Here is a 15,000-nt window from a genome sequence, read left to right as displayed (position 1 = left end):
CTTGCCTAAGGATATGGCGTCATGTGACGTGCTGGAGGGCGACCACTGGTTTACTCTGTTTTCAATCTACAAGATGGATATTTTAAAGCTTTTCTATAATGCGCACATTGAGATCGTGCCATAATTACTGTCCAAGGATATCTACTCTAAACGTTCCAACGGCTATGCCCTAAGGGGAGATGATTTAAATTTAATGTAGTTTCAGCTTCAGTTGTTCCATACCAAAATGATGATTTTATTTATATTTGATTGTATTCACTGTAAATATTGTTCATATTTGATGTTCGCTAGTAAATATATATTTTTTAATATTTTAATTTACACATGGCCCCTCGAGCTTGTTATCTTTTATTGTTGGCTTATTATTGTTCTGTTCTGTTCTGTTCTGTTCTGTTCTGTTGGTTCCAACATTGGTAAGTAATTTAATATACATTGATTTAGGATGATGGACTATCACACACCATTGTGTGTTCATTAAATTTATTTTTTCAGTTCTTCCTGGGTGTATGGCAACTTGTAGCAACTTCAAAAACATGCCTTAGAAATTGAAGAGAAGGTATAAATACCTGAATATTATGACTGTTTTGTGTGTCAAAAAATTAATTTGACCTGGTTTTTGTTTATTTATGCTGCCATTCCTTGCACACAAGCAGTCACATGTCCCATAAACTTAATTGTGCGGACAAAGGTCAAATAATTCACTGTTTACATTTACATACTTAATTGACCGCTCCTCATAGGGGCTTTCAGGGCCAATGAAACGACGGAACAGAATAACAACAACAACTGTTAAGAATCCCAACTGGCTGGAGGCAAACCAGTTGGCTATTTACAAGTGCAGCTAGGAAGTTCAACCAGGGACTAGCGGGATAAAATTCAGAGCGGTGTAGGCCTGGATCTCCAGATCTCAAGGCATGCGTCCTAACCACTGGGCCACACTGCCTCCCACATCACTGTACAAAGTTTAAAGAATAATGTTGTATTTGTATTATGTATTAATAACTTTTTTTCTTCCTAACTTAATTGGGCAATACACACTTAAGAAGTGGTAGTAGCTGAATAAATATATGGGTAACATATGAAAGGGATTCCCAAAGGGAAAAGGTGTGAATGGGGACACACAGGCCCATGCAAGGCACCCACACTAGGGAATGAAGTTTTTAAAATATACATTATTTGCAAACATAATATAGAATTACTTATCATGTAAATCATTATGTACAAAATTACTATAATGTACAATAATTACTTATCATCTAAATTTTACTGTACAGTTTGTAAATATCTTCAAAGTCACAATTATTACAGTTTCCCTCAAATTCAAATTAAGAAATTTATCAAATCGAAAAGTGCAGTGCAGAGTTGTAGACTATAAGCAGGCCTTTTTATTTGTAAATATTACTACACTGACAATATATTTTTATGAAATTAAGTAGAATTTTTAATAGCTGGAACTAGCTGATATTTATTGCAATAAAAAAGCAAGAGTTTTATTTGCAGTATACTGTGTTTAAGAATGTCATGGCATCTTGATAATTTGGCCCATACAATAGTTGAATTCGCATCCCAAAGTGCCACGTTTTGTTGGAAATTAGGTTTACTTCCATAGAGCATTATTGTGGGCCCTGCCACTTTTGAAGGAAAACTTTCAAAGCACTTCAATTCTTCACAAATATGTGCTTTCCTTGTTAACGGCGATGAGATTTGACCAAAAGTAACGTGAACACTTGATTTCATTCTCTGATTTGGGCAAAGAAAATTTTAGTTGCGTGTCAAACATACACGGTTTCGGTTCACATTTCAAGAGGAGAAAGAGAAAAAATGTTCAGAAGGTGTGAAAATCACACATGAACAATACAGACTCTTAATGTCTTAGTCCAGAGAAAATAACACTTGATGTTGGAAAAACACGCACTGTTTCGCAGACAGAGAAAATCACTTCAGTACATGAAGAGTCGAAAACTTCGGGCTTCAGTAAAATGGTGTACTCGTCGCTATACAAACAATGGCGTCCGTTGCTAGGGAGGGACCCATCAGAAAACAGGATTTGGCCCACGACCCAAAATTCATACATTATTGGAACATTAAAATGCCTTAGCAACCAAAATCAAGATCCTGGATGTACAGAAAGAAACTTTAAAAAGTATTTAGGGATGACGTCAGTAAGATCAAAATGGAAATTCTCCCAAAAGGAAGTAAAATTACCGGACTTACGTTTTTGGGGGAGAGAAAAGCAACGAATGATGGAAAATGAGAAAAGAGGGTGAAGGTTCAATCAAGATATAGACAAGAGGGATGACGTCACAGCACGGAATTGGTAGAGAAGGGAATGATGTCATGGTTCCCCCAAATAAGGAAAACAAGGCGGACAAGGTCCCAGACCTCAGTCGGACAAAACAAAACAAGAATGAAGCCAACTAAAACAGGTTTAATGTAAAAGTATTTACAAGAGAAAAAGAAATGTCACTATTTACATTGATGTACAAGCAAAGCAAATATTTCTTAGTGGCGTGGTGGGTCGATTAAAGGATCGACCACACAGTCATCCCACCCAGCATGCCGGGAAAGAAGAAAAAACGGTGACTTAAGTGGTCATCAAGATCGCCGAGAAGCTTAGCGATATCGTCCTCCTCTTCCAGTTCTTCCTCGTATCTGTAAGGATGGTTTGTTTATCGGCTGTGACCTTGAAACATTTGATGAGCGATTTGGTGGCGGCATCACGGACGGTGGTGGTGGGATGCCAGACGGGGACGGGTCCAGGCGAGGATTCAGGGGTGTTCAGTTCCTAGAGGAGCAGTTTCTTCATGACCTCCGCGTTCAATTGTTGCGGTGATTGGTACGAGACCGTGAAACCCTTACACTTAAAGCATCAATACCCTTGTTCGGACTCATACCAGTAGCTCTTAGGACCGGTGCTCCCAAACCCGTGGATGAAATCACCGGGTTTCTCCAACTAATTTGTCATCTCGCCCAAGAAGACCCCAGTTTCGATCTTGGCTTGACCCCGTTTCCAACTATAGATAATCGAGTCCGTTTCCATGTACAGGTTAGGGTACTCTGCTCTCAGAGTTGTTCCAAGTAGGTATAGAGCTTCAGACGGGCCCAACAGGTCGTAAAGCCGATGGTGAAGATGTTGGTTGTCTCGCTGCCTGGAATGCCATCCACTTGATGTTTGTAGACGACCTCAACGGTGTCGTGATTGATGAGACGAACATCACAGAGATCCTAGTTGGGATCCCCGAGCAGGTTGTATAGTTCATGGAGTTCGGTCATGCACCGAGACTATTTTGGTCTTATCGAGTTGTTCTCCAAACTTACCCCGAAATGAATTTAGACAAATTTTAGCCATGGCTTTTCGCCCAGGGTTCTTGGCGATGTGAGCAGGATCGATGGGTCAGCTGTAGCGTCGATTGTAATCTGCGATGTGTTGGTCCCGGGCTGCTTGACGGTCGAGATGAGCGGGGTCACTGGCGGGTCCCTCAGGTCATCCGGTGGCTTCTCTCTTGTGTCTGAGCGACGTATCGACATAGTCACCAAACAACGGGTCTGACTTGTTTGGGAAATGCCAGATCTTGTGGATCTTGAGGATCCGGTACCCACAATCCATTGCTTTCTGGAGCTCTGGGGTGCACCAGGTTCCTGTCATCTGGCACTGTGCGGGATTTCTCGGTGAAGGGTTTCTGAGACTTTGTCTCCGAGCAAGCCAGGCAGAGATGGAACATGAACTTGTGATAGACGCGATGCGGCAGCATGGGCGAGAACAGGACCTGCAGAGGCAGGATGGTGACGTTCGCCAGTCCAAAGTACCAGGAGATCGGTGGCTACCCAAGGATAAAGGCTACAGACGTTGATGTACTGGATCTGTCTATCTTCGAGAACCACCCTGTGATAGTGGGTGATGGTCTTGTCTGTCCTCCGAAGAACGCTTTGCGGGGTTGAAGGAGCTCAACGAATTCTAAGTCAAAGAATTCTAAGCCTGCAGGTCTTCATGTTCCCTCATCATATGATCCCAATCATATCCCAACATTCGATCACGGTCTTTCCCTGAGCCCACGAGGCGGCGTTGCTCTCGCAAGTCTGCAGGTAGACCTCCGATGAGTACGGTCCAGTTGCGTTCAATTGGTGTCTTGAAAGACTTTTTTCCGTAGCATTGCGGACACCCATGGTAGTAGCAACCGTTGAACGGTCCTCTTGTTTGGCGATGTGGGTGATCTGGTCCACAAAGACCTGGCAACAATCTTCGCCCCATTTTGCTCGGACATTAATATCGTTGTCGTTGTCGTCATTCTCCTCATGCACGTCCTCACGAGCCCAGCTGAGGAGATTCGGAGACGTGCTCGTCATCAGCCTGACGTGTCTTGAGATCCGCATACCATGTAACATGAAAATTTTGCGGATTGGCGATTTCTTGTGGTTTGCGGGAACAAATTTTTGCGGTTTGAGATGACTGAAATTTCTGGTGGGAACTAATTTTGGCGATTCTCTGTTCAATATTTAAATGGAAGAAACCTTAATATGGTATTTTCAACTTTTATTTTACGGTATGTTGAGTCAAAGTTCACTCTACTTTCGTATTTAATGGAGAATAATACGGTAATCACTGTAATTGCTATGTAATTGCTATCTTGCTATCAAGATATGACAAAATCTATAATTCCTTATATAATCCTAGTTTTAATGATACTAATTTATTTAATCATTTTCTTATTTAATGTTTTTGTAGTACATATATATATATTTTTTTTTCTTTTTTTAGGTGGTCTGCCTTTGTATTGGGGTCTATGACACTTGTAGACTATCCTTATGATGATGCTGTTTATTGTCATTAAACTGTAAAAAATAAATAGATAAATATCTTACTGCACAAAGGGACTGAACAAAAGCAAAACAAAAACAAAACCCTATCCCTACCATACACAACAAAACACTCTTTCGTTAATACGGTAATAAGGTTTTCCACGACGGATATTATCAATAATTATTATTATTTTACAAGAAAGCAGTATGAATGTAAGAATGCAGAGGGGATTTCGAGTCAAAAGATATAGTATTAAACATTGAGATGTAACCGGGAACGGCCTACTAAAATGCAAAACTATGCCCTACTGTAACAGACTACCGCATTATGTTTAAGTTCAATTTATAACGCCCCAGTGGCACAAGTCCATTAAAAGCAGAGTTTTTAATTTGACTGAAAAGAGTTAATTTTTGCAGCATTTTATTTTGCGTTTTTTTTTTTTTTTTTTCTGCGGGAACTAATTTTTGCAGATCGAGGTCAATCCGCAAAATTCCCAAAAATTAGGACCCGCAAAATTTTCATGCTACACGGTAGATGAAGAGCGGTGTCTTGCCATCGTCCTCGTCCTCCGAAACCGAGGCATCGCAATCTTGCTCGTTGCTTGGGCTCCACGTCGGGCATATCCTTGGCGACCGCGTCAGGCCTGTCCTTGACATCTCTTGCGGCTACATCGTAGGGTCTTATCGACATCACGGTTCATGAAAAACTGGTGGGTGTGACAGTCCACTTCCTTTCCGCAAAAACCGCAAGGTGCTTTGCGCAATCCACGCCCGGTTGGTGACGTTTGGGGTGTCAGGGTCGTTTCTCACTCAGTCAAGGTGGCATGTACTTGCAGACTTACCAGCAGGCCATACATTTCTGGAGGACATCGCACACCCGGTTTTTTTCATGGTGATCGGTCGCTTTGCTATCCACCACTTGAAAGGCCCCATCGGTTGTTGTTCACAAGGCCGATGGCAGTCGAGTTGTCGCAAAGATGATTCTTATAGTCCTCGTGATCGTAACCCTTGTTGCAATCATGGCAATGATACGACCGTCCAACTAATGCAGGGACGTGGGTCATGCCCCAGAAATGGTCTTGGTACTTGACCAGAAAGATGGTGCACCCTTGAGGGTTGAAGGAGGGACTCTGATGCCACACCAAGAAACAACGTTTGGCATCGAAGGCTTTGATGTGGTAGTCCTAGAGGACGATGGAGAAAAGGTCCAGTTCTCTTGTACCGCAAGGACCTTCAGGTACGCGAGCCACCCGATGAAGTGCCTTGGCTAACTGCTCTTGACAGGGTAGTCCCTAACGAAGTGAGTCGAAAGCAGCCTCCCGTCGGACAACCGCTTGTTTATGGGCGTCGTAATTTATCTTTTGTCGGTGGTACGAAGGGCTTTTTTCGGTAGAGATTTGGACACGGCCTCCACCTTGTCCGCTACGTTTTCCCTAAATGAACATCCCAACGAAGCATCTCCAGCAAAATAGTAATAATAATAAGCATTTATATAGTGCTACGTAGACTACTTCTTCATATCTACTATATGATTAAAAAAATACAAATTAATAAAAACGAAATTACATAATAATTACTAGTAAAAAGGAAATTAAAGTATAAATTGTTAACTAAAGGCAAGTTTAAACAAATAAGTCTTCAAGTCCTTTTTGAAAACAGCCAAAGTGTTCGTTCCACAGTTTGGGGCCAGCAGCCAAAAAATCTCTATCACCATATGTCTTCAGAGATGTCCTTGGAATGCTCAAGAGTCTTTGTGAAGCAGAGCGTAGTAAATGAGAACTGGTACGATAATGTAAAAGTTCAGAAATATAGGCAGGAGCGAGACCGTTCAGACCTTTGTAGGCTAACAGGAGTATTTTAAAAATAATTCTATATTGAACTGGTAACCAATGAAGCTTGCATAAAACCGGAGTGATATGATCACTTTTCTTTGTGAAAGTAACAATACTTGCAGCGGCATTCTGTATTATCTGTAATTTATTAATCATATAGGTTGGAAGTCCATAAAGCAGAGAATTACAATTGTCCAATTTAAAGGTTATGTAGGCATGGATCAGGTACTTCTTTCCATTCGGTCGATGGGGTTGTCATCGTCTTGAGGGTTGTTTTCTTCTTCTTCTTCTTCTTCTTTTTCTTCTTTTTCTTTTTGGGGACGGGTGTTGCCTTTTTAGGGGTCAGAAAATGAAGACGTTTCTTGGCTTTAGGAGGTTCCGGATCCGGGGTTGCTGTTTTGGCTGGAGGAGCCTCTGCTGCTGCCGGCCGTTTCTTCTTTTGGACCAATTGCGTCAACTAAGTCTGTAACGGGCCTTGCGGAAACGCTTCCCCTTCCATGTCAACATTTGTGCGATTCCACGTTTTTCTAGTGGAGGGATTGTGTCTCTTGATGTTCTTTTTCCAGATGTCCTTCCAATTGACGTACTTGTTCAAATCACACATCTTTCGTTCGAGTTGACCTAGACCTTGATTCCGTTCTTGAAGTTGGTCCATCAATTGACGAATGATCTCGCATTGTTCGCGTTCGCGACGCCTAAGATGTCGAATCTAATCTTTCATGGTACCAAAAGAACGAGGTCCGTATATTCACGTATCACACCATCCATCGTCCATGTTGAAGATGATCTTGGACACAATGATGATAAGCCGTGTGCAATCCTTGCCAGAACTTGGTTTGATGACGATGACGTCTCATGGTCGTTCGCCTCTTATTTATCTTATATTGGTGGAGACAGCGCATGCCTCGTAATGCGATCCGGCCGGATAGAGTGGCCGTGAATTTGAGTCGTGTATACCTCGACAGAGGAATCTATTGTTTCAACACATCGTCGGCCAATTGATTGATGGCATTGATCATCTGTACTCGGGCCCAATACAGGTTTCAGTGTCGTTGATCCACCGGTAGTGTGGTCAGGTCTTGCAGGAAATACCCCGGATAGGGGATTTGCCATCGGATACGCCACAGGAGGGTTCTCATCATCGTCCTCGCACACAATCTTCGCACGCCGTGCCAGAAACCTTGCCAGAAACCACAACCCGTTTGAGCCATCATGATCTGACGTTGCTTTTTTCAAGGAATGCTTGCGACGGCCCATCTCTCTCGAGACTTGTCAATGCAGTCGTAACTTGGTTGGAGTGGTGGACGACACGGGAATCCGGTGACAGAGCGTGTTCATCACCAATTCGCTCAAAGCATTGATCTGATTGGCATTGGCCACAAGATACTTCGAAGGAAACGGGAGTTGATGTCCGATACGCCACCACGTGATGATGATGATGATGATGATGATGATCCTTTACCCTCTTTCCTTTTTATATACGTTTTTTCAACATCTGCGCAGTTGGGTGGTGGCTTCCATACCTTTTTTGACCTCGCAACCGGCCGCAGCTCCCACACCTCCTATGACTTGTAAATAATGACGTCAAAAAGTGTATCTCGCAGGTTGCGGGCTTTCTTGTTTCATTGAATAATTTGTATGGGTAATCAAATGGTGACGACCCTAAAGGCTCGAGAAGTTATTTGATTTAGGACAAAACGCGCATGAAATTATTCCCTAATTTCAAGAGTATGCCATTTGATTAGCTATTAATATCGTGGATGACAAATACGTTCATAACACGCGGTGTTTTTTCAAACATGGACACCGTCTTGGCACTGTAGGAAAAGTTGCCATGGCAACATTGTAATTTCACATGAGAAATAATAAATTTACTTGGAAATTTCTCGCCAAAATTAAGGAGTAATTTGTCACCCATTTTATTAGAAAAAATCTGAAATTATTTTTATGCCCGTTTTGACTTAATTTATGTCCGTAAGCATGAAGTTTATTGTCTTATCAAGTGAAGCGCTGATCCTTGCAGTTATCAACGGAATTTGTATTGTCTTAATGACAAATCATTTTGAAATTCTCATTGGCCTTGATCATGTTCTAGCGAGGCTATAGTTGCTTCTCTTTTTCTTGTCTCTCCCATGTATTTGGTATCAGTTTCTTGTTTTTCCTATCCTGACAATTTGAAAGCTTTCTGAATGAGCTTCACGATAGAAAAAACACATTGAAACGTTCCTGTTTCTTTTTCTTTTTTTATTATTATTTTTTTGAGCTCTTGTACTTCGGGTGCGGTCCTTGCTTCGAAACAGCGTAGAGAACGAGAAAAGTCAACTCAGAAATTGAAGCGGATCGAGGCTTTGTCGATCATTGTTGGGTGGGAAGCTGTTGCTGTAACCACGCATGCGCCAATTCCGCAACTTAAAAGCACTATCGCAAAAGCTTGCTTCCTTCGCAGGCCTTCCTTTGGCTCCTTGTACAAGCAATGATTGATTGACGAGCGAAAAGAATGTCCTGCAAAGAAGGTTTTAATGAATGGTTTAGTATATTCTTACTGAAGATATATATTCTCACAATGTGTTATCGAATAGACCTTTTTCGCTTGTACATTTTGTTTTCCCAATACGATTATGTCATAATACTCAGGAGGTTTGGTCCTTTGTTTTGTTCATTAAAAAGAGTGCATGCAGACATGCTTCTATGGACTCTTTTTAATGAACAAAGAAAAGGACCAAACCTCCTGAGCATTATCACGTGGTAAAAAGTGTCAAGCGAAAAAGGTCTATTCTCCTTTTCTTGGGCTTTTCTAGGAAATATTTGCCATTCAGGGTGGACAGTTTCAGGAACATGTCCACTACTGTATCAAAGAAAAATTGGGAAATGGATCATTTGGAGTTTGCTACAAAGCAACTGCGAAGTGCCGTTCAATCACCTTTTGCATTAAAATGGTAAGCCAGACAAATGATGTCTTATCAAGGATTTAGCTTCTAAATTAGGTGTGGTGCTGCGTCGGTGGGGAAATATAAACAGTAAACACAAACATTTGGTATCAAATGTTAACGCGCGAAACTTCAGCTTTATGATCTTACGATGGTAATATTCGTTTGTGTACCAAATTTAAATGCTGTCTCAATGAAGAAGTTTACTGTAGGTGGGCTTGAAAAGAATAAGTAGTATTGAGTTTACAAGACGTTATCAAAAAAATTCGGTTAGTTTACTTAGCGTTAATAGTTATAGTTTATGTCACGTTTATAAATATACCTTGTAATGTTGCCTGGTTGTTAGCCGCTTATATAAAAGCTTCCGCCTCGTAGATTTGCTGCAAATGGCGTTCGAAGATGGGTGTTTATTCATTGAATGTTCAGCGGTACGCCTTGGTGCTGAGGCCTAACAAGGCTAAAACACTTAATTGTCTTTGGCTGCCAATGCTGAAATCATAAAATTGTGTTTCACTTTCCCACTGACGCGGCATCAGTTTCTTTAGAAACCAACCTTTCATTCGAAAGGGAGAAACACATGTTTCGTCACAGGCAGCCCAAGCTCGGTACACGATTTATAGCATTAGCTTTGAGCTTATAAATGCTAAAATAAGCTGTAAAGTAGAAATAAACTTCACTTACCTCTACGTACAGTTGTCCTCGTAGTTTCTGTGCAATGGGAGAGCAAACTTGTGTCTGTTTTAGACGGGTTTGTGGCTTTTGAATTTTTACGATGCCGTTAGTTGTCATCTTCCCTCATAAAGAGAAGAAATGCTGGTGACTCGCGGCGATCTCAGCCTTAAGGCCAGATAAATTTCCTATCACATCAACTCAACTCTGGGACCACACAACGATTTTTGGCGGATAAATTCCAAATAATGCTCGACTTTCTATAATCTTCCCATGCGTTAAGCTAGATGTGTGGTTACGGCCGTTATAGCTTGATGGCGATCGTATTACATTCTGCACTCTCATTGGCTAAGTGTTTCCCCAAAATCGCTGTGTGGTCCTAGCGTTTAGTTGATGTGATAGGAAATTTATCGTGAGTATTTCATGACCGAGTCAAAAGGGGCGTGGGTAGATTCCTGTTGTGATGTAATTAACTGATTTGCTTGGTATTACGGCTCCCACCCCAGCATAAAAACCAAGGGAGAGGTCCTGGGAAGGAGGTTGTAAACATGCGTGCCAAGTGCCTTCTGACGTCAAATCAGGAATCGACCCATGCCCCTTTTGATTCGGTAAAGAAACAAGTTATGTGTTTAGTTTTTCTTAAAGTGCCCTATCCCTTCAACTTGTTTTTTTTGTGAAAATATTGAAGGGCCGCAGCCAGGATGAAACAGTTAAAATTTATAAAAACGATCTCTGGCTAAAATGATTAAAAACTACGAGCTTTCGACTGCCAGGTAAAGGGCACGAATTGTTATCTGCGTTAGGTGTCACTATGGTATGCCTTTGTCAATAACTGACGCATTTTCGAAATCAATGGCGTGGTTGTTGGACCAAGCGTGATTAGCAATTCTAGAGCCTTTGGCCGCAGTTTTGGTGTTTCTTAAATGTTCTTTTTTTCGCGTATTAAAGGCTCTGCCGGTTTCCCCAATATAATAGTGACACCTTTCGCAGATAACAATTCGTGCCCTTTACCTGGACAATACAACATTCTTGTTAATAAATATTCATAATTTTCTACATTCTCATCATTTTGCAATGTACGTTTTTATTTAAATTTTCTCATCGATTTCTTATCATTCATTTTACCCGTCGAAGACTGCAGTTCGGGCAGTCGAAAGCTCGTAGTTTTTAATCAGTTTAGCCAGAGATCTTTTTTATAAATTTTAACTTTGTTTTTTTTTGGTAGATTTTCATATCTGTCAAGAACTCATTTCGGATTTTGTTTTTCCAAAAATATTGAATACTGATTTTTTTGGCCAGCGCTTGAAGTTAGTGAATTTTTTAGTTTTTTGCGCTATCAAAGCACCGCTGGACAAATTATTGTCTCGTGGGGTCATTAGGAACGAGCCAATGAAAAGCGTCCGATATTTGACACTTTTTTTAGCTGATGATGTAAGAAAAGGACATTCAAACAACTCAAGCTTGCACGATGTCTTTTTCTTACGTCACGCTCGATTGGCCGAGTAGGGGACTAATGCGAACGATACGTGAAAAAATAGTCACGACTGCCCTCAATTTTAGCGCTCGTAAAAAAATCCGGTTTCAATATATTTGAAAAAAAATTCTGATAATGATTTCTTGAAAGATATGAAAATCTACCCCCAAGATTAAAACAAATTGAAGGGTTAGTCACTTTAAGTTTTCAAGCTTGCAACAGACAACGACGGTGCAATGAGTTTCCAAAATTAATTATTTAACAAAAACACACTTGCAGGAACGTGGTATTATAAATCAGTTGTATATGTTGTTGTTCAGAGAGGTTGCAGCACATTGATGATTTGTAATGCTAATAGGACCGAGTGGAATACAATTCGGTCTGTAATCATGCGAATGATTAAGAAAATCGGACTTCCGCGAAGCGGGAGTCTGATTTGTTAATCAAGAGTATGATAATGGACAGACTTGGACGACACGAAGTCCTATTAGCAATTAACAAAAAGATGGTGAAAGGCGTAAATTGTTTCATGATTTGATGAGTTTGATGTTTAAAATCTCACTTTTCGAGACTATTTTATTGAAGTTTGTGACTGGTTCATTTAAAATGCAGTTTTAATTGTGATTGGTTTATCTGATAGGAAGCCATATAGTAGGAAATACATGGTCTTTTAAACCAATCACATTCGAGGAAAGTGTAATATTTACGATTAGAATGGATTCAGGGTTCATTAAACCAGATTTACCAGCCAAGTGTCCGCAGTCCCAAGAGTTTGTTCACAACCCCGAATGCACTCCTTAAACTAATTCAAGGAGACATGTCCAGGTTTGCTCTCAATTAGATGCACGCTAATTTAAATAAGCGTCACGAAGTGTCCCCTCGTCTTCTCCTTAATTTCACTATCACTTTGGCGAGAAATACGGAGAATAAAGGTCATTAACTAACTGTCCTCCTAATTTCTTCTCAAATAGGCAAGAACAGTAAGCCAAAGCCCAACCTCAAAAAAGAAACCAACACAAACGCTAAGCAATAAGTTATAAACAGGTGGTTTAAGCTTAGACTTAACGAGACACTTTGTGAAGTTTATCACAACTGAGCATTCATTTCATTACATACATTTCTAGACAAAATTTTATTTAAGAAGAAAAGGAAAAAAGTAGCCTATCTGAACCTCCTTTAATTTCTCTAGGCTTACTTTATTTTTCTTTGCTTTCTCGCCCTCATTTTAGTGCGGACATGTAGAGGAAGAAATTTTGGCCTTGACCCTAGCGAAAAAAGACAATGCCAAGGAGATTGTCAACTATTACGGAGCAAAACTTGAAGGCAGAAAGGCATACATATGTATGGAATTCATGATAGGTGAGAAAAAAAAAGTTTAACAGTCTGTGAAAGTATATGCCTCCCCGTTAGAACACGCCTTACATGAGCAAAAAGCGAGAAGTGATTCAACTGAAAATAAATTAACGGATTTTAGTTACGTAAATTGATTTTAGAACATGAATATAGGAAAATTATAAAGGGCGGAAAACGAAACAACTACTTACGTGTAAATTAACTGTGATGGAATGTGGAAAAATAGCCAAAAGGGTGCCGACAACGTAAACAATTCATCGCTACAATCCTGGCTAAGAAAATACAGCTCCATAACAACTTAACATAAGTAAACCAACTGAGGAAGGTGAAATAAGCTAGCTTTACGCCTAAAATAAAAACGTGCTGAATGGAATACATGGAGTAATCACAAGGCACTAATTACTTGATTACAACACGAGGACTACACGAGAGAACGTTCCTGAGTCATTCCTAAACAGGCAAAGCAATGCCAACAAGATAACGAACAATGTAACCAACATATCAAAAAGTTCAATTCCAGTTGGTGCAGAGTCCCCTCCCATGAGAATTGTCATTGTTATCATCATCGTCATCGTCATTATTAGTATAATTGAACGAAATTTCCTTTTCAGGAGGGACGCTGGAAAAACATATTCAACGACAGAGAAGGGAATTGCACGTTGGCGCATGGCCAATTATTGATGAGGGTACATGTTTTGTCTTTGTGGGTGATATACTCAAAGGCTTAGCATTTCTAAATGGCAAAGGGCTCGTGCATGGAGATATTAAAGGTAATTCATTCGCTCCAAATCATTTACGGCTCTAAGGGGATTATTAGCTTACAAATCATTTATGACATCACGGTTTGGAGATCAGGAGACCTAAAAAAAAAAAAATGCCTTTAAGTACATGCGTTGTCCACAAGGTGCAAGACAGGTCATTTCACGTCGTTGCCATGGAAAGTACGAAACCGACTGCGAAATGTACAAAATTGAAAAAGGTCGAGCAAAGCACACAGCTCTGCACTGAAATTTGCAAATTTGGAGTTATTGTTGTCCTTGTTGCTCTTAAGCTTGCCGACATGTAGCTATACTCTCATTTAAAAACTTTTTTTGTTGTTGTCTGCAGGAGACAATGTGCTCCTCGTCGAATCGCGCACCCACGTCAAGCTGGCGGACTTCGGATTGGCACGAAAGATTCAGGTGAGCAAATGCGCACGTACAGGCAGCGGAGGTATTATCAGATAATACCTTTTCCGCAGTGGCTTTATGCGCGGTGGCCGAGAAGAGTCTAAAACAGACTAAATGTCTGACTAGTTGATAAGCGTCAAATTTCAACCGAAAAAGATAAAAGAGCGTTAGCCCTTCGTCGGAGCGAATGACAAAGGGCTAGCGCTTGCCAATTTGTGGGATACCAATATTATGTATAAAATGTTGTTTATAAATAACCCTTGGCCTTTTTTTCGTAGGAACATGTAGGCTGCCCCGATGTCTGGAAGACTGGTTGCCTCCACATTGAGATGTTAAACGGCGAACGTTCGTCCCTTCTTGATGGTTTCGTTTTTAACGTAAGTGTTAACAGTCATTGCTGAATTTATAATAACACAGCTCAAAGTGCTCCAAAATAATATCAGCCACTGAGTTGTATTTTACTCCTTTTAGCAGCAACCTAGTACTAAATAAATGCCTTCTGCTTAAGAGAATGAAAACCCCTGGAGACAAGGCTACGTCCAGCAGCACTTAATTCACAATATTGAGTGGCCTGTATCACGTGGCACAAAAGAGGCATCCAAAAACCGTCAATTTTTAAAATCAATGATTAAACTAGCTTTACAGTGATACATAGGTATCTGTGGATAGGAACTAAACCTGACGGGTATAAGAATAATACCTTTTTCGGTAGACCCCTTAAAAATAGAATGTAAAAATATGAAAATAGCTATCAGGGATGTTTTAGTTTCAGAAATCTG

At 40.6% G+C, this 15,000-nt stretch overlaps 1 protein-coding gene across 1 annotated transcript in view; it reads left to right on the top strand.

The window, feature by feature from the left end:
• The window catches only part of LOC138014612 (uncharacterized), a 23,023-nt gene that overhangs the window by 7,665 nt on the left and 358 nt on the right, over window positions 1–15,000 (top strand). The window contains exons 2-6 of the mRNA XM_068861741.1: window positions 9,428–9,565; window positions 12,929–13,058; window positions 13,664–13,822; window positions 14,160–14,233; window positions 14,500–14,598. Of these exons, the coding sequence (XP_068717842.1) occupies window positions 9,563–9,565; window positions 12,929–13,058; window positions 13,664–13,822; window positions 14,160–14,233; window positions 14,500–14,598 (465 nt within the window). The 5' untranslated portion in view covers window positions 9,428–9,562. The remainder of the gene's footprint in view (window positions 1–9,427; window positions 9,566–12,928; window positions 13,059–13,663; window positions 13,823–14,159; window positions 14,234–14,499; window positions 14,599–15,000) is intronic.

Source organism: Montipora capricornis, chromosome 8, assembly GCF_036669925.1.
Source record: "Montipora capricornis isolate CH-2021 chromosome 8, ASM3666992v2, whole genome shotgun sequence".
Classification (NCBI taxonomy): Eukaryota; Metazoa; Cnidaria; class Anthozoa; order Scleractinia; family Acroporidae; genus Montipora; species Montipora capricornis.
This window is presented reverse-complemented; position numbering and strand designations above follow the sequence as displayed.